Source organism: Ornithorhynchus anatinus, chromosome 14 (genome assembly GCF_004115215.2).
Source record: "Ornithorhynchus anatinus isolate Pmale09 chromosome 14, mOrnAna1.pri.v4, whole genome shotgun sequence".
Lineage (NCBI taxonomy): Eukaryota > Metazoa > Chordata > Mammalia > Monotremata > Ornithorhynchidae > Ornithorhynchus > Ornithorhynchus anatinus.
Genome location: NC_041741.1, coordinates 41,672,808 through 41,692,660, shown reverse-complemented (window position 1 = coordinate 41,692,660; position 19,853 = coordinate 41,672,808). Strand labels below are relative to the sequence as shown.

Genomic DNA, 19,853 nt, shown 5'->3' with positions numbered 1-19,853 from the left:
ACTGGGGAGGATACAAGGTGATCAGGTTGTCCCACGTGGGGCTCCCGGTCTTCATCCCCATTTTCCAGATGGGGTAACTGAGGCCCAGAGAAGTAAAGTGACTTGCCTAAAGTCACACAGCTGACAAGCAGCGGAGCCCGGATAGAAGCTCATGACATTATTATGAAGCAGAGAGCCTTAATGGAAAGAGCCCGGGCTGGGGAGTCAGAGGTCCTGAGTTATAATCCCGACTCTGCCCCTTGTCAGCTGTGTGTTCGTGGGCAAGTCACTTCACTTCTCTGGGCCTCAGTGACCTCATCTGTAAAATGGGGATGAAGACTGTGAGCCCTAAGTGGGACAGCCTGATGACCTTGTATCTCCCAAGAATAGTGCTTGGCACATAGTAGGCGCTTAACAAATACCATCACCATCATTATTATTATTATTATTACTGGTACATAGCGCTTAACCAATACCATCATTATTGTTATTAACGTTGCGAACGCTAGAGGGCAGCGCAGGCGGCAGGCGGGCAGCATCGGCAGGGGCGGGAATAGCCTCCGCTGGGTGGGGAAGTCTGTCCCCTGGGGCTCTCCGTCCGAGCCTCCTCCCCGCTGGGCCCGGCGTGGCGGCCGGCGCCTGCGCAGTGAGAGCCAGCGGGACCTCGCCGGCGCTTAGAGGGAGCTCCCCGGCGCCTGCGCAGTGAGAGGCTGAGGGAGTTCCACCGGCGCCTGCGCAGTGAGAGGCTGAGGGAGGCCCCCCCACCGGCGCCTGCGCAGTGAGAGGCTGAGGGAGCGCCTCCAGCGCCTAAGCAGTGAGAGCCAAGGGGACCTCGCCGGCGCTTGAAGGAGCTCGCCTGCGCAGTGAGAGGCTGAGGGAGCCCCTACCGGCGCCTGCGCAGTGAGAGCCAGCGGGACCTCGCCGGCCCTTGAGGGAGCCGACCGGCGCCTGCGGAGTGAGAGGCTGAGGGAGCCCCCCCCCCACCGGGCGCCTGCGCAGTGAGAGCCAGCGGGACCTCGGCGCTTGAGGGAGCCGACCGGCGCCTGCGCAGTGAGAGGCTGAGGGAGCCCTCCCCCCCCACCGGGCGCCTGCGCAGTGAGAGCCAGCGGGACCTCGGCGCTTGAGGGAGCCGACCGGCGCCTGCGCAGTGAGAGGCTGAGGGAGCCCTCCCCCCCCCCACCGGGCGCCTGCGCAGTGAGAGCCAGCGGGACCTCGGCGCTTGAGGGAGCCGACCGGCGCCTGCGCAGTGAGAGGCTGAGGGAGCCCTCCCCCCCCCCCCACCGGGCGCCTGCGCAGTGAGAGCCAGCGGGACCTCGGCGCTTGAGGGAGCCGACCGGCGCCTGCGCAGTGAGAGGCTGAGGGAGCCCTCCCCCCCACCGGCGCCTGCGCAGTGAGAGGCTGAGGGAGCGGCGCCGGGCAACGGGAGCGGCGAGTGTTCGGGGGCGGCCGAGCCGCCATCGCCGCCATGAGTCGCAGTTACAACGATGAGCTCCTCTACCTGGACAAGATCCACAAGAACTGCTGGAGGATCAAGAAGGGCTTCGTGCCCAACATGCAGGTGAGCGGCTCCTCCGCGCTGGGCCCGGCCCCAAGCGCCGCCGCCAGCCCGATTGACTGAGCGCTTACCATGTGCGGAGCGCTGCGCTGAGCGCTTGGAAAGAAGCCTCCTCCTCCTCCTCCTCTTTTTCCTCCTCCTTCTCCTCCTCCTCTTTTTCCTCCTCCTTCTCCTCCTCCTTCTCCTCCTCCTTCTCGGAGGGGCCTCCTACGGGCATCAAAACGCCCAAGCTTTCTGGTGCCCTTTTCTATGTCTTAAGCGCTTACTTTGCGCCAGGCGCTGTAATAATAATCATAAAAGCCTCTCTTAAGCGCTTACTATGTGCCGTGCACTGTTCTAAGCGCTGAGGGGATCAGGTTGTCTCACGTGGGGTTTACAGTCTTCATCCCCCTTTTAATAATAATAACATTGGTATTTGTTAAGCGCTCACTATGTGCCCAGCGCTGTTCTAAGCGCTAAAGTAGATATAATAATAATGTTGTTTATTAAGCGCCTGCTATGTGCCAAGCACTGTTCTAAGCGCTAAAGTAGATACAATAATAACGTTGGTATTTGTTAAGCGCTTACTATGTGCCAAGCACTGTTCTAAGCGCTAAAGTAGATACAATAATAATAACGTTGGTATTTGTTAAGCGCTTACTATGTGCCAAGCACTGTTCTAAGCGCTAAAGTAGATATAATAATAATGTTGGTATTTGTTAAGCGCTTACTATGTGCAGAGCACTGTTCTATGTGCTAAAGTAGATACAATAATAATGTTGGTATTTGTTAAGCGCTTACTATGTGCAAAGCACTGTTCTAAGTGCTGGATTAGATACAGGGGAATCAGGTTGTCCCACGTGAGGCTCCCAGTCTTCATCCCCATTTTGCAGGTGAGGGAACTGAGGCACAGAGAAGTGAAGTGACTTGCCCACCATCACACAGCTGACAAGTGGCAGAGCTGGGATTCGAACCCATGACCTCTGACTCCGAAGCAAGGTGATCAGGTTGACCCACGTGGGGCTCGCAGTCTTCATCCCCCTTTTAATGATAATAATAATGTTGGTATTTGTTAAGCGCTTACTATGTGCCAAGCACTGTTCTAAGCACTAAGGTAGATACAGGGTGATCAGGTTGTCCCACGTGGGGCTCACAGTCTTCATCCTCCTTTTAATAATAATAATAATAATGTTGGTATTAAGCACCTACTATGTGCAGAGCACTGTTCTAAGCGCTGGGGGAGATACAGGGTCATCAGGTGGTCCCGAGGCTCCCAGTCTTCATCCCCATTTTACAGATGAGGTCACTGAGGCCCAGAGAAGTGAAGTGACTTGCCCAAGGTCACACAGCAGACAAGTGACAGAGCTGGGATTAGAACTCACGACCTCTGACTGCCAAAGCCGGGCTCTTTCCACTGAGCCACACTGCTTCTCTGCTACTACTATTAAAGGCTTTGGCCCTGTGAGTAGGTTACTGTGTGTTTTAGGAGACGATGAGATAAATAGAAGTAACTTAGTAAAATTTTTTAATTAATTGCACGCTTACCTGGAAGTGTTATGGAAATGCAGTGTATTGTATTGGTTATGTTGTTGGTGAATTAAATGAACATCTGTAATTTCTGCTGCCAGATGGCAGAGATTTTGTCCAGGGAATCAACTCGTGGAAAAGTAGTAAAGTCAATTTTCCAAACTATTTGGTTCAGGTAATACACAAAATTAGCCCAACTCAGACACAGATGTGCTCAATTAGGTTCGTGGTTTCCTCTTGATAATCCAAACCCGTCGTGTTTCAGGTTACTAGTGATTCAGATAAATGTCTTTTCGCTCTACCCCTCTACACTGTGGGCCAGGAATGTGTCTGCTCAGAGTAAGCGCTCAGTAAATATAATTGATTGATCTCTGCTCATTTGATAATCTTCGATAGGAAATTTGGGGGAACAGAAGGGATCGTGTCTTCTGTGTTATGAACGGTGCCTACATCTTATGGGTGCGGACTAAATAGCCAATTTGACTTTCCGTTTGGGTTTTGTCACAGGTGGAAGGAGTATTCTATGTGAACGATCCTCTAGAGAAGCTCATGTTTGAGGAGTTAAGAAATGCCTGCCGAGGTGGTGGTGAGTGAATCAAAGTCACCTTACTTCATTGTCAGATGGGGGTGGTTTTTCTGAAAACCCAACTCCTTCGTCCTTTCTCCGGTCCTAAGAAAAGCTCAAGTATGTTGAGATTAGTCTCCTGACACCAAAAAAGTGTATGCAAATTCAGAAAGTGTTACTCAAACGGCTTTAAGAGAAGGCAACGTATAGCTTATTGTTTGATCGCTGTTTTTGTGACTGATATCCCCATTAGGTGAAATTTGTGTCTGTGATTAGACCGGGAGTGCACAATATCATCTCAGAAAGTTTTTGTTCCTAGAGGAGAATTTATTAAAGAGGCTTCTGTTCTGGCCTTTAGCATGTGCTGTGAGCCATATTGATCCTCCTTACAAGGTAATGTGGGGCCCAAGGAAAAAAGAAGAGCTACTTTTGTTGCTCTTGAACCATCTCACATTTCCCTCTCCTCGAAAACCTCCAGGGGCTTCCCATTTCCCTCCACGTTAAGCAAACACTCCTCACGGTGAATTGGCTTTGACCTCCTCCCACAGCTCTCCCCATCCCAGCTGTCGGCCCTCTTCTCCCATTCCTCCCCAGTTCTCTGCTTGAGCCAACCTTTGAGCTGAACCTCCCCCTGGATTCAATCCCATGTTCAAAGTCCTTCCAAAACTCACATCTCCTTCAGGAAGCCTTTCCCGGTTAACGCCCAACACCCCAAATCGCTTCAGTCCGTCAGCTTCCCTCAGCACTTCCGTATTTATGTAAGCCCTCCTTTAGAACTTGTGTGTATATGTTCAGTTGATTCTTTGGTGAGTTTATTTGGGTTACCCTATATTGTGAATATTTTTATGTCCGCCTTCCCCTTTTGAGACTGTGTGCTTCTTGTGAGCCGGGATCCCATCAACCCCTGTTTTGTATTGAGCTGTCCCAAGTGCTTAGTACAGTACTCAGCGCACAATCAATTCCACTGATTGATTAGACCCCCTCGGGTATCGGGGAATGGGTCTCGTGCTTCTGTCGAATTTTCCCCAACGCTTATTGCAGTGCTTTGCGCCCACGCGGCGCCCCACAGGTACCTTTACTACTAGTCCTTCCCCCGCCAGAAAAGAATCGATAGGTCCAGTTGCGGGCTCTTTCTCCAGCAACAGTCTTCCTCCTTCAGGTGCTGGTGGCTTCCTGCCGGCCATGAAGCAGATCGGCAACGTGGCCGCCCTGCCCGGGATCGTTCACGTAAGTCCCAGTTGGGAAAACGGATCGCTCATTCCCTGTCTGAAGCATTTTCTCGGGGCGGGGTGTCGAACCGAAACGATAGTAAATCCCCTGAGGACAGATAACTTGGAAGTTCCTGGGAGGAGCGCCCCAGGAAACGTGGACGTATTGAGAAGCAACGTGGCCTAGTAGATAGAGCGTGGGCCCGGAAGGACCGGGGTTCTAATCCCGACTCTGCCGCTTATCTACTCTGTGACCTCGGGCAAGTCGCTTCACTTCTCTGTGCCGCAGTTACCCGTCTGTAAAATGGGGAATTATGACTGCGAGCCCTATGTGGGACACAGACCGTGTCCAACCCGGTTAGCTTGTATCTACCCCAGCACTTGGAACAGTGCCTGACATACAAGTGCTTAAAAAATACCATAAAATATGAAGAATAATAGTAATTTTGGACTGACCACCTCATTTCCAGTCTCGCTGTAGACCATGATGTTTCAGGTGCTTTATAAGTAGATGTTAGGTTTTTTTCTTGATTCCTTAATGCCATAGTGTCCTGGGGCTTATGCATCGCCAGTGAGAGTCCTTCTGCAGCTATGTTCAAAGTGGGAAAAATTCAACTTAATTGTAATATTCAGTCTTTCAGTCGTATTTATTGAGCGACTACTGTGTGCAGAGCCTGTACTGAATGCTCACTCTGGGCCAAGCACTCTAGCCAATGCTAAAACAGGAAATAATCAGGTTGGACACAGTTCTTGTCCCTCAAGGGACTCACCAAGGAACAGAATGTGTGTATTTTGTGTGTGTGATATTTTTGCCTAGGTGCCTGAACTACAGAAGTGTGGGCTTTTACCAGCGGGTATTTTTTTAATGTTTCAAATTGAGGTGGTCTCACTTTGCCATCTGTCCATTATTTCATTCATTAATTCAATAGTATTTATTGAGCGCTTACTATGTGCAGAGCACTGTACTAAGCACTTGGAATGTACAGTTCGGCCACAGATAGAAACTATCCCTTCCCTTTGACGGGGAAATCCACGCATGGGCCAGGGGAAGGTAGGTACCAGGTTTTTGTTTTGAATATTGGGGCAGGGATTTTAAGAGGGATTAGAGACTGGGAAAGAATAGGCTTCGAAGAGCTCATGGGTCGGAAAGCCCAGTATTTGGAGGCTTTTGGGCCCTGATTGGAAACCAGGTTTGGTTAGAGATGCGGGGCGAACATCACCCGGCCTCTACCATCACCCCAGTGGAGTGGGTGCCCAAATCAGGCCATGCTCAGGCTCTCGCAGTCCCCATTTCAGCAAGCTTTCGACCACGTCCACTTGGGTTCGGCCACTCTCCCACTGTGGCTGGTACCAGATGGGGGCAGGTATTGGCTAGACCCAGTATTGGGCTGATCAAAGGCAGGACCTGGGAACATTAATAATAAAAAACAATGATAATGTAGGTATTTGTTAAGCGCTTATTATGTGCAAAGCACTGTTCTAAGCGCTGGGGCAGATACAGAGTAATCAGATTGTCCCACCTGAGGCTCACAGTTAATCTCAATTTTACAGATGAGGTAACTGAGGCACAGAGCAGTTAAGTGACTTGCCCAGAGTCCCACAGCTGACAAGTGGCAGAGCTGGGATTCAAACCCATGACCTCTGACTCCCAAGCCCCGCTCTTTCCACTGAGCCACACTGCTTCTCTTGGTTAAGCACTTACTCTGTGCCAAGCACTGTGCTGGGGAAGATACAAGGTAATCAGGTTGTCCCACGTGGGGCTCACATCTTAATCCCCATTTTACCGATGAGGTAACAGGCCCAGAGAAGTCAAGTGGCTTGCCCAAGGTCACACACCAGACAAGTATAGGAGCCGATTAGAACCCACGTCCTCTGACTCCCAAACCCGTGCTCTTTCCACTAAGCCACACCGTTTCTGGGCCATGGGCCTTCGATGGAGCCCAGAACACATCCATGTTACGGAGCTGTTCAAGCCGAGCGTCTCTCTAGTCCGTATTCTCCAACCTTCTTAGAGCTGGTTGGAGTTGTATCATACTCTCCCAAGCGCTTAGTACAGTGCTCCGCACATAACACTCTTATTACGATTGAATGAACGATCCTGAGACGTTTACTATGCCTGCGTATTATCACTGGTCAGACTAATCCCCCGCTTACTAGGGAGGTGTGGACTCAGAGGTGGGAGATTGTTTCGCGAGGGAGAGAAAATCACTGTATGCTCTCAAAATGTTCCGCCTTCTCCCTCAGCGATCTATTGGGCTTCCCGACGTCCACTCTGGTTATGGATTTGCCATTGGGAATATGGCCGCCTTTGACATGAGTGACCCAGAAGCGGTGGTGTCCCCAGGTAAGGATTGCTCTTTCCCCCACTTTCTCTCTTTGAGCCGGCACCTTCAGGACTGCAGTTTGACATCAGCTTCTGTGGGTTTGTAACAGAAACACAAGCGGTCCTTTGGTCGTGTCCTTCGGCCGTTGTCTCCTAATTTGCCAATGGCAAAGATGGTTGTGGGGCCTCAGTGTCAGGCAGGAAAGCAGAAGCTAAACAGATCATAGGTTTTGTCCCTTGTCCCTATAAGTCACCACCGCCATTGTGGAATTCATTCACTAAAGACACCCCATTCCAGAACTTTCAACCCACGTGGATTCCTGTTCCAGATACCGTCCACTGGACAAGAAATTACACGACTAAGTTTTGTTATCGGAATGACCATTTTTTCCCCATCCTCAGGATCTCTTTGGTGTCTTTGAAACCCCGTAGACGATCCAGGGAGAGTCACCTACAATGTTTTGCTGTGACCCAAACTTTTAGGTTGTTGCAGTTGGAATAGTTTAGTGCATCCTGGAATCTCTAGCTTTCATTTCCCTGGACTGAAGACGAGGGGCCTGAGATCCCCTTTCCCAGCTACTAGTTTAACCTTAGTTTTGTTGCCTACGCAGGTGGCGTCGGATTTGATATCAACTGTGGCGTCCGCTTGCTGAGAACCAACTTGGATGAAAGTGACGTCCAGCCGGTGAAGGAGCAGCTCGCCCAGGCCATGTTTGACCACATCCCCGTCGGGGTGGGATCTAAGGGGGTGATCCCCATGAATGCCAAGTAAGGCACTCGCTTCTTCTGAGAGGAGTACGGGGGAAATGATGAGTTGATGGTTAGTGTACCACGAGAATGGAAAGCTTTGGAAAACACGCTCGTGGAGCACTGTAAATTGTTTTATTCCAGAGATTTTCCTCTCATTAACGCTGGAGTGGAAAAGAAGACAGCTCTGTACAGTAGCTGCTGTGACAGATACGTTATGTTTACATGTGATGGATATGTTACGTTAAGGTCAGGCAGCAGACGAGCGGCGGAGTCGGGATGAGAACCCGTGACCTGACTCCCAGGCCCCTGCCCTATCCGCTAAGCAGCGCTGCTTAGTGGTTTTGATTTTTATTTTTTATCCCTCAGTTTACTACCTACACAGCTCAGCTTTGAAATGCAACAGCACCTTAAAAACTGCCCCATTCGCGGAACCGACTGATCCTCTAAGCAAGAGGATAGGACCAGCAGGCTAAGCACCCGCTTATATCCAGTGCTATTTTAAGTGACAGCGTATGGCAGTTTGGCCTAGCTTAATTTTTGCTTGACGGTTGGTTGTACGCATCCATAGTACTGTGGCAGCCGAATAGCTTTAGGGACCTAGTTAATAAGTATATCTCTGTCACAGAATGAATGTAGCAATCTCCATCTCACCTTCCAAATGAATCCAAGACAATGTTAAAGGTAAGAGTAGTTGTATTATCAGAATCTTGGGTTCTTAACCTTGTCACTTTTACCCAGAAGTTACTAGAATTAGGGACCTGCAAACCTGCCATTCACCCGGCCCAACTTGTCTGCATCCACAGCAGAACTGTGGTTCCGGTTCGGTATGTGGTGTGGCCGGGCGGGTATGAGTCGGCCGTGGGTGAGGAACAGGGAGCAAGTTACTCGCTAAATTGCCTTCGTCAAGCCCTAGTCTTGTCCCGTTGAACCAGACAAAATGGCGGGCCTGTGTACTTTTGAACGCACCCCAACCCTGCTCTCGTGTGTGAATCTGAATCACCACTAAATTCAGGTCAGGAAAGGAGACCTGTGCCCGTTCGGGATGGCTCTGTAGACATAGTCTGGGTGAGGGGTCTGAATAAAATGTAGACCTCGAGCTGCTCGTCAATCGGACGGTTTTGACGCTTTCAGGGACCTAGAAGAGGCCCTGGAGATGGGTGTGGACTGGTCCTTACGAGAGGGCTATGCCTGGGCCGAGGACAAGGAGCACTGTGAGGAGTACGGACGGATGCTGCAAGCTGACCCCAACAAGGTGTCCGCACGGGCTAAGAAGAGAGGCCTGCCCCAGGTGACTATCTTAGACCTCTTTGGATCTCCTTCCTCTTTTGCGTCCGGTTTTAAAGCCGTTCTCTGCTTTCCAGCTGAATCCTCGGGATCAGATCCCTGAAGAGCTAGTTGGGATGCAGAGTGGACAGATTACTGTCAGACCAGCCACCGTGAGTGTGATTAAGTCACTGGCAATATAGATTAAATACCACCGATTTAATTAAATTACAAACAGAATATAAGGAAATGACTTGTTACAGCTGTTTATTGGAAATAAGTGATTTGAGTGAAAACAGAAATGTCACCCCATACGTGATTATACTAGTAGCAGGTGTTGGTGGAACCCGTCAACGTTATCTGCTTATCTGAAAGAATATGCAGGCTTTTTTTTAAAAGGTCAAAAAAAAGGGAGTTTTTTTTATGGTATTTAAGTACTTATTATGTGCCAGGCACTGTTCTAAGCACTAGGATTGATACAAGCTAATCAGGTCAGACGGAGTCCGTGTCCTACGTGGGGCTCAAGGTCTTAATCGCCATTTTTCAGACGAGGTAATTGAGGCCCACAGAAGTGAAGAGACTTGCCCAAGGTCATGCAGCAGACAAGTGGCAGAGCTGTGATTAGAACCCAGGTCCTTCTGACTCCCAGGCCAGTACTCTATCCACTAAACCACGCTGCCTCTCTTCTTTAAATAATTACGTGGCATTGATATGGTCCCATGTGACCAACTTCTTCTTTAGGTACTTCCCAGATCGTCCTAAAATGGTAGGCGGTTATTCTCCCCATTTTGCAAAAGAGGCTCAGTGGCTGTTGGAAATTGTGCATCAGGTTTTCAGTCAATCGGTTGTATTTATTAAGCGCTTACTAGTGTAGAGCACTGTAGTGAGCGGTTGGGGGAGTCCACTATAACGGAGTTGGTAGACACATTTCCTGCCGGGGCTCAGTGGAAAGAGCTCAGGCTTGGGAGTCAGAGGTCATGGGTTCTAAAACCGGCTCCACCACCTGCCAGCAGTGTGACTTTGGGCAAGTCACTTTACTTCTCGGTGCCTCAGTTACCTCATCTGTAAAATGGGGATTAAGACTGTGAGCCTCACGTGGGACAGACCGATGACCCTGTATCTACCCCAGCGCTTAGAACAGTGCACGGCACCTAGTAAGCGCTTAACAAATACCAACATTATTAACAAGCTTCCGGTCTAGATGGGGAGACAGACGTGAACATCAATAAATGAAGCAGGCATGAGACTCTTGGCCTGGTCGGTTGTCCCAAATGCAGTATGGTATATCCGAAGGACCGGGTTGAGCTAAAGTCACAGAGGTGCTATCCTGGAGGTAACCTAAAACCTGGGAAAGGCCAGAGCGAGAAGTGTCGAATCCCCTCAGCAGGCTACCCGTAAAGACTACGACTGCAGCTGCTTGGCTCTACGTATGGAATGCGGCTCTGTAAACTCTCTAAGCTCCAAACCCAGCGTGGCTTGCCAGTAAAATACAGATTGCATATTATTTAATAATAATGATGATGATGGTATTTAAGCGCTTACTATATGCAGAGCACTGTTGTAAGCGCTGGGGGAGATACAGGGGAATCGGATCGTCCCACCTGAGGCTCACAGTTAATCCCCATTTTCCAGATGAGGTCACTGAGGCACAGAGAAGTGAAGTGACTCGCCCACAGTCACACAGCTGACAAGCGGCAGAGCCGGGAGTCGATCCTTTCTGGTCCGCAAGACAGAAGCGGCTCTCCACTGCTACTCTAGGATGTTTATCCTGACATTCGAACCTTCTGCCTTCCCCCGCCACCCCCCGCTACGTGCTGTGTTCCGAAAAGCATCCTTGCCCACGGATCAATTTTTCCCTTTCTAGTTGATGGTGTGTAGAATGGATGTGCGGTTTCCGGTAACGCTATTAGGGAAGGTTTCTGAATAGAAACGTGCTTAGTGAGACCGTGACCCAGTAAGTCCCCTGTGATGGAGAAACCAGTTTTTCCAACTCTTACTTTCACAGCTAGGGACCCTGGGAGCGGGAAACCACTATGCCGAAATCCAGGTGGTGGATGAGATTTTTAACGAGTATGCCGCCAAAAAAATGGGCATCGACCACAAAGGGCAAGTGTGCGTGATGATCCACAGCGGCAGCAGAGGTCTGGGCCATCAGGTCGCTACAGGTACGTGTAGAGGGGCCTCTCTCGTTGGCTGTGTGTGACCGCCTGTGGGGCTTGGGCGAAAGGGGCGTCGAAATGTCAAATGCACACCACACCTGGGAAAGGTATTAAAGTTTCAGAAGGTCTCTACTTAATCCATATTCTATTAGTGTCAGCGTCAACAGGATGTGTTGACTCTGGATGTTTAACTCTGTGCAGAGCACTGAATTCAGAGCCTGGAAAATTGAATAGACCAAGAACTAAAGGACGTGATCTCAGTCCTTAAGGAACTTTTGATCTGCTGAGGAAAGATGAACAGAAGCAAATAGATTAATTTACACTACTCCTCGGACCGCCGGGTTGTGCTCCTCAAAAATGCGTTTGGTTGTGGGGTTCATTTTCCCGTAGACTTGCATATAATCATTTAGGGTCCGTTCCGGCCCCGACCCTGCTGTGCTGGCTGGGCCCTACGGTAAATCCTGCCATGCTCCTTCCCCAGTTCCCAGAGGATTTCTTGTCCCTTCCCTTCTCCTCGTGCCTCCGCTCTACTCCGATAATCTTTTCTTTGCAGGTTAATCGAAGCAAAACTGTAGCTATGGGCTCCACCGCTCCCCTGCCTCCCTTCTATGGCCTCGGGGTGGGATGGGAGAAGGTAACGAGAGTTTGGGAAGGGACCTTATATTCTGCAGCTTTGGCCGGGGTGGAGAGGCCGGACTAAAAGCTGGGAAAGGTGGGCTGCTGGTTTTATTAGCAATAAAACACAAGTAGAGAAAAAAATGGCGGCTCTCTCGGGCAGAAGGGACCAGGGAGTCAGAGAAGAGGGGGAGGCTAGCCGCTGGGGATGGGAAATGGATGGGAAGAAGGGGTAAGGAGGGAATCGACTTCCCTACAGCGATTGGATATAATACCAGTACATAAGCTAAGTCTGGAGACATTATAAGAGGTACCCCGGGTCAGCGGATACTCCTGTATTTAAAAGAACATGAGAATAGGTAAAAGTAATAGAGGCAAGGGAATAAATCAGGAATAAGTAGATAAGCACATGAGTGCTGAAGTGAATGATGAGTTGGCGGGACTGGGAAAGGGTGGAGCTACAGCATTAAGGAAGTAGCTTTTTCGACGGTCTTGCAAGGAGGGAGGGATTTGAGAGAGGGTATTTTACGATAGGTCTTCTTTCAAAGAGGGTAGGGGATTTAAGGACCTAAGGAGTCACTGTAATGGAGTTGGTAGACACAATTCATTAAGGAGCCATGAAACTGAAAAGGTTTTTAACCTATATCAATTTTTTGCTGCCAAAGTCTCTGAAAAGTGTCTTGAACTGTCACAGGCCTGAGCTACACTGTGGATAATACGTGTCTACCAACTCTGTTTTGTTGTACACTCCCAAGCCCTCAGTACAGTGCTTTTCACCCATTAAGTGCTCAGTAGATTCAAATGATCTCTCTCGCTCTCTTCCCTCCTTCCCTCCTCTCCCCCAGATGCCCTGGTGGCTATGGAAAAGGCTATGAAACGGGACAAGATCATAGTGAATGACCGCCAGCTGGCCTGCGCCCGAATCTCCTCTCCCGAGGGACAGGACTACCTGAAGGGAATGGCGGCCGCTGGCAACTACGCCTGGGTCAACCGCTCTTCCATGACTTTCCTAACCCGACAGGTAAGGTGTCAGAATTCTCCCAAGCGTGGATAGCTGCCCACCCCAGCAGGGAAACCTGGGTATAATCTATAATTTATGACATTTGCTGGCCTGAGCCCCAGAGAAAGTTCCACAGATATTGACTCAGCTCCGATTCCTGGCCCACCGGGAGTTTTCCATCCAAAAGGTTGGGGAGGACATACCTTTCATCCAAAAGGTGAGGGAGGAAATAATTGGGCAAATGCTTTACGAGGCAACCCAGTTATCACAGTAACATCAAGAAAAGCGTGACGCGTTACTGTGGGGTGAGAGAATCCTTGGACTCCTCACCACCCGGGCAGGACCATCCTAAGTCTAAACAGTCACAATCTTCCCAGCACTGGATGATTTGCTGGAGGCCACCTCACTCCCCCGGGTCAGGTCTTCTGCCCCCTGGCACCTACACAGTCCTGGTGGTGGGAAGTAGGCAGCCAGCTGACGGCAGCTAGATTCCCCCCGAGTGGGTAGGTTGAGCTGTGAAGGAGAATCACACTTGAAGGCGTCTTGAAGAGTGGATTTTGCAATCCGCCTCTCTTCAGGGCTCGGTGCTAGTTTTGAAACCATTACCGCAAGTGTGGTCTGTACCACCGCAGTGACCCCGTCGAACATTGTAACTGGCTAAACGTCTTCCCCTCCCCTCAAAAAAAAAAGTGTGACCCCGTCGTCTTTATTGTTTTTGATACAAAAAAAGAATTGGAACACTAACGGTGACTCTGCCAAGGTAACGAAATTAACTTGGTGCAGTTAGAGAAGGCTCTTCTGATCATTAATGTGGTCAAGGCAAAGGAAGGGTATAAATAAATAAATGCCTTTGTGACTTAGGCCATCAATCAGTGGAATTTATCTATTGAGTGCTTACTGTGTGCAAAGCACTGGCACTTGGGAGAATACACTATAGCGGAGTTGGTAGACATGTTCCCTGTCTACCAAAAGCTTCCCTTCGTCATGGTGCCCATATTTTGAAAAAATCCTTTGGATTTTACATTTATCTTTTAGTTTTAGTGAACGGTAAGCTATTTCTTGCATCTAATACTGCCTGGGGAGATTGAAATGCAGTTCAGAAGTCTCAAACAAAGGAATCCAAGTTGGATTATTACTTTGTGTGTCATTTTGCTTAGCCAATAAAGGGGCCCGTTTTAATAAACCATTACTCTTGCTGTGATTTTGAAACTTAAAAACGTGGACCTGTCCTCCCAGTTAGTCTTGCCAAACAGTCAAATAGTGATATTTTTATTGTATCTTGGGAAAGTATAACAGAAGCAAAACACAGATTTCCTGTACTCAAAAATTTTACAATCTCACAAGAGAACTTGACAAAAATATTTACTCATAATGGCAGCAGGAGGAAGCACGAGAATAGAACGGGTGGTAATGTGAATGTATGGATGAAGTAATAGATTAAATTGAAAATGCGACTGAATATACTGTCACGCTGATCTGAGTATAAATACATAAATGCTAAGGTAAACTGTTGGGTTGACAAGATTTGGGGTTTGGGGAGTTAAACAAGGGAGGCTTCTCTTTTGAACGCATGAATTTATTTTTTTCTCATCCATTGAAGCAGAATTTAGCAGAGGTCACAGTGTGTGTTCACTAGTTGTTTACAATGTGCCCTATCTGTCTTAAATTTAAAGCTTGGCTTTCTCTTTTTTAGGCCTTTGCCAAAGTCTTCAACACAACCCCTGATGACCTGGACCTACATGTGATTTATGATGTATCTCACAATATTGCCAAGGTAGAACAGCATGTGGTGGATGGAAAAGAGCGAACTCTTCTGGTACACAGGAAAGGGTCCACCAGGGCTTTCCCTCCTCACCATCCCCTCATTGCTGTTGATTATCAGGTAAGTGGCCCTGGATATTCATCCGAGGGAAAGGAAAGGTGGTTCTGGGTTCATTCAGGATCCAACTGTACAGAGGCAAATGATAATAGTAACTGTGGTATTTGTTAAGTGCTTACTATATACCAAGCACTAAACTAAGCGCCGCAGTAGGTACAAGAAAATCGGGTTGGACACAGTCCCCGTCCCACGTGGGGCTCGCTAAGTGGGAGGAAGAACAGGTTTGAATCCCCATTTTGCACCTGAGGCAACTGAGGCACAAAGAAGGGAAGTCAAAGTCACACAGCAGGCAAGTAGCAGAGCCAGGATTAGAACCCAGGTCCTTTGACTCTCAGGCTCATACTCTTTCCATTGCTCCACACTGCTTCCAATCACTTCAGCCTAAGAATTTTTATGACCGTTTCACTCTGATTGTCAGAATGGAAAACCAGCAAGAAAAGACCGCGTTCTCTAGCTGCTCACAGTTGGCTGTCTTTTCTCCTTAAGTAATTCCCTTGTTTATTCTTGACCCCTTTTCCTTCAGACCCCACCGCACTCTGCATCTGCCGGTTTAGTGCAATGCCAGTCAACCGGGGAGTGCTCGGTGAACATCGTAGGGGTCAGCATGGCTCAGTGGAAAGAGCATGGGCTTGGGAGCCAGAGGTCATGGGTTCGAATCCCGGCTCTGCCACTTGTCAGCTGTGTGACTGTGAGCAAGTCACTTTACTTCTCTAGGCCTCAGTTCCCTCATCTGTAAAATGGGGATTAAGACTGTGAGCCTCATGTGGGACAACCCGATTACCCTGTATCTACCCCCGCGCTTAGAACAGTGCTCTGCACATAGTAAGCGCTTCACAAATACCAACATCATTATAAGCTTTCACAAGTGAACTTCTCCCTGTCATAGACTTCCAGCGAGTTTGTGGTAAACTCAGGTGACCCCCTCTGTGGTACTCACTTTCCAGAACTGCAGTTCATCTCAGTGTGATACCAAGTTTAGGAACTCATTGGGTATAAAACGTGGGGGAGGGGGGTTTCCGTTGAAATCTTGAAATAAACCTTTTGTATCCTTAGCTGACCGGACAGCCCGTGCTGATCGGTGGGACCATGGGGACCTGCAGCTATGTACTCACCGGCACCGAGCAGGGCATGACCGAGACCTTCGGAACAACCTGCCACGGAGCTGTAAGTAGAACAGCCTCCCTAAGGCGAGTTCCCATTCAGTTCTTTGAGCTTTCTGGTGTCTCAGCAGCCCAGTGTGATCGGTTTAATACCGGGTTCAAGGGACTTAATCGTCAATCCCGAACCCGCAATTGGGAAGACCGTAGACATCCATTTAAAAAAACAAAAACCCGGGTCTTTTAGTTCTGAAATAGCTTTGAGCCATACGGATGGAGAGAATCGTCACCTGGGAAAATGGACTTTGCCCCTCTGCCCCTGGGTACTAGTGAACTAGGAGAGGCTGAATGAGGTGGAAGAGTGAGGGTGGGGGGTAAAAGGGGAGAATTTTGAGGGGTTTTTTGGTCACAGAGGTTTCATAGAGATTTCCCCTGGAGCAGGGTTTCCAGTGGGATGATCTAGGCGAATCAGACTTATCCAAACCTAGCAGAAAGCCGTACGCTTCACCGTCCCCTCAACCTTGCTGGCTGGAATGGTCCTCGAGCGTCAGACTCTACTGGGCAGAGTGTGTCGTTCTCTAAACTGCTCTATCTTGTCTTCTGTGGGGGTGCTGCATTTACTAATTGCTTACCTTGTGCAGAGCACTGTCCTAAGCACTTGGGAAAGTACAATATAACTCTGTCAGTTGGTGGACACATTCCTTCTACCTTTTATGTTCTTGAATATCATCTCAGCCTAGAGGGTGCTCTTGGATAGAAATTCCAGGGGCAAAACCTGTTGTTACTCCTCCGGATTCCTCATGTTCTAGATAGGATATCTTTGTATTGAAATTTTCATGTACTCTCTACACCCTCCCTCTCCCCCTCCCCAGGGCCGTGCACTGTCCCGAGCAAAATCTCGACGAAATTTGGACTTCCAGGACGTTTTAGATAAACTGGCAGACATGGGAATCGCGATCCGCGTTGCTTCACCCAAACTGGTGATGGAAGAGGTTAGTGGAGATCTTGATTGTTCCATAGAGCATTAGAAGATTTTCTAAAGCGTGAATGCACGGGCGGCGGGCCAGAGGGGACCCCCTCCTGCCGGACCTAGAGAAAATCCCGTTCATATTTGAAAATCTGCACTGGATTAGGATTCCTCCTCGTTTCTTCCATTTTAAGAAGCGGAAATACGACGGTAAACTGATATGATCGTTTTTCTTCACGGTGACCTTTACCTCCATCCATTCTTGAAGTATACAGGCGTTAAGTCCTTCTCCTTTGTGTTATACGGAGTCTAACAGATGCTCTCTGTGGATGGGAAGGGGAAGCAGAACAGGGAGAAGATTCTCAAGTAGGGTATATGGAACAAAAATTGGTGGTGGAGAACTAAGTACTCCTTTCCCCTCTTCGCAGGCTCCGGAATCCTATAAAAACGTCACAGATGTGGTGAATACCTGTCACGATGCCGGCATTAGTAAGAAAGCCATTAAACTGAGACCTATCGCTGTTATCAAAGGCTAGTGACCCGACCAGGATCATACGAAAACCCAGGCGTCACCAGACTTGGCTGAGAAATGGACTGGAATTCTACCCCGTCTCCAAATCACTGTCCTGACTCCTGAGTTTGCAGCTTTCACTTCCCATTTCCAAAATGACTGACAGGATAGGTTGCTCCTTTGGTTATCCGGCCTTTCTTAAAGGGCAGTGCTGCCTCTTCTAAGAAAGTACTAATGAATTTCTCTACTCTTACGCGATCCTCAATTTTTACTTTGAAAAAAGAAATCAGCTCAGTCAGTAACTAGCATCAGAGATGTAAAGCCCACCATCCGGGGACAGGCTTACCAGAAAGTCTCGACGTAGCTTGACAGGTGTTGAGGGGAAATTCCCCCAAAAGACCCGAATCATCTAAACTTTAGTACACGCAAGCCTTACTGACGGGATAAAAGCTCGGCTACCTGACGGCGTATTGGGGCATTAGCTGAATAGCTAGTGGGGAAAACTACGTTTGATCCTTGTCCCGAGGGGAGTTTGGTTAGCAACCTCTCACCCTGAAGGCAAAGGCTGAAATAAAAGACCTTCTTGGTACGTACGCTGTCCCATCGTATCTAATGGATACCTCTGCATTTAGTAAATAAATGCTAAATCATCCCAACTGTGAGGTTGAGAGTGGCTCTTGGGCCTGATTAGCTGCAAGCACTCCGGTTGAGACTGAGCACATCTCATTTTCCGATCTGTATCCACTGGAACGGAACCCCGGATGGTGAATTACAGAGACCTTGGTGTGACCAAGCGATCAATAAAATGGAGATAGCATAAATCACTGCCGGCTGTTCTCTGTTTTGGACTCAGCATTTTAGAAGCATCTGAAGAGAAAGGACTTCTTAAATCAGTTTCGGAAGAATGCAAATAGTTATTCTTTTCCCTCTCCCCCTTCCCTTCCCCCCCCCCCCCCACCATTTTTTCCTCATCTCTCGAGGTACAAGATAAACAATATGCCCTTCTTTCCCCCAAGATAGATCCAACTGGATCAACTTGCCTATGTCCTATAAGGGTTTCTCTTAAAATGCGCGTTTATGAGGTGGTGTTTCTAGCTACCACCGAGTAACTATGCCCAGATAACAAGCCTATTCCCTGTGTGAGAAGTAGCACTTGGTAGGTGTAGATCCTAATGGTGACTCTTAATGAAATCATTGTGGTCCTTACATCTTATAGCAACAGACCAATCTGTCTTATGGAGTGGGCTCTTTGAGGCACAGATTGGCTAGTGGAAACTGGGACGCATTTAGAGGTGCATTTAGAAGTTCTGGTGCTGTCGAGGAAGGAAAGCAGGAGAAGGTTGACAGTTGCCCGGTGTTGGGCACTGGGTTTGTCCGATGACGTCTTCATTTGAAAGCAAAAACTTTTTCCGCGGCCCGCTGACGTCACCACAGGGAATGATGGTGGTTTAGCTCATTGTAATGGCATGACATTAATTTTTATTGGACTCTTTTTATTCATTTTTTTCTCTTTATGGATATGAAGTTTGCAGCCCCGGTAACGAAGCTGCTACATGGCCCGCCCAGCCCCTTAGAAAGCCAAAGAGTTATCTTCGATGCTCGGGGTGTGAAAAAACCTTTCTTTTCCAAAGGCAGAAGGACAGAAGCCAACTCTAGATGTCTTGCATACTGCTGGCTTATTTTACTCTTTCATCTGAAAAGGGCAAGGCGTCAATTAAATCACCTCAGCAGGCCTGTGGCGAGCAGCCGTGTTTGTTTGACAACAAAGTTGGTTGTTGGCGGGGGAGGGAGGGGGAAGGAGGGGCGTGAGCGCGCACCTGCAAGTCTGTGCAGGCCCAGCCCGGAGGAATCCCTCTAGGAGGCAGATGTTTGGGCAGCCTCATTTGGATCATTAAGTACAGATCTCGGAGGCAGTTGCGGGTGGAGCAAAACCTCCGATGTGCACGGACGAAGTGCCTGGGAAATTATTCTGCACACGGTTGGGGGATTAGGGAGCTATATCACGTATCAGAGGTAGGCCAAAGGTGGGATTTATCACTCCCATCTGCACCCTTGTCTCTTCCACAATGAGCATAAAGCCCTTTTTTAATTATTCCTCTGCTTTTTGACGGTATTTAAGTGCTTACAATGTGTCAGGCACTGTACTAAGCGCTAGGGTCGATGGAAGCTGACCAGGATGGACACGGTCCGTGTCCCACATGGGGCTCACAGTCTTAATCCCCACCTTACACGTGAGGTAACCGAGGCACAGAGAAGTTGTGATATGTCCAAGATCACACAGGAGAGATGTGGCGGAGCTGGGGTTAGAACTCGGTTTCTTCTGACTCCCAAGCCCGTGTTCTATCCTTGGCGGATTTTATCCCACTTCTACACGTTTGTAGTAATAATAATAATGACATCTGTTAAGGGCTTGCTGTGTTCTCGCACTGGGGTAGTTAAGAGAATCAGATCAGAAACAGGTCTCTATCTCACCTGG

General features: G+C 48.9%; 1 protein-coding gene across 1 annotated transcript; it reads left to right on the top strand.

Annotated features, from left to right (window-relative positions):
- Positions 1-725: 725 nt before the first annotated feature.
- RTCB (RNA 2',3'-cyclic phosphate and 5'-OH ligase) lies at positions 726-18,201 on the top strand. The gene is made up of 12 exons (XM_001510054.5): positions 726-1,537; positions 3,548-3,626; positions 4,765-4,832; positions 7,058-7,157; positions 7,748-7,904; positions 9,018-9,174; positions 11,155-11,314; positions 12,769-12,944; positions 14,617-14,805; positions 15,856-15,966; positions 16,772-16,891; positions 17,295-18,201. The coding sequence occupies exons 1-12, from the start codon at positions 1,445-1,447 to the stop codon at positions 17,400-17,402; spliced, it is 1,518 nt and encodes a 505-aa protein (XP_001510104.1). The 5' UTR covers positions 726-1,444; the 3' UTR covers positions 17,403-18,201.
- The last annotated feature ends 1,652 nt before the right edge of the window (positions 18,202-19,853 follow it).

Excerpts from the sequence above, each read along its gene's own strand:
- RTCB (XM_001510054.5), top strand. The coding sequence starts at position 1,445 with ATGAGTCGCAGTTACAACGATGAGCTCCTCTACCTGGACAAGATCCAC. Across the intron at positions 3,627-4,764 it reads AAATGCCTGCCGAGGTGGTG|GTGCTGGTGGCTTCCTGCCG; the intron begins GTGAGTGAATCA and ends TTCCTCCTTCAG. Across the intron at positions 7,158-7,747 it reads AGAAGCGGTGGTGTCCCCAG|GTGGCGTCGGATTTGATATC; the intron begins GTAAGGATTGCT and ends TTGCCTACGCAG.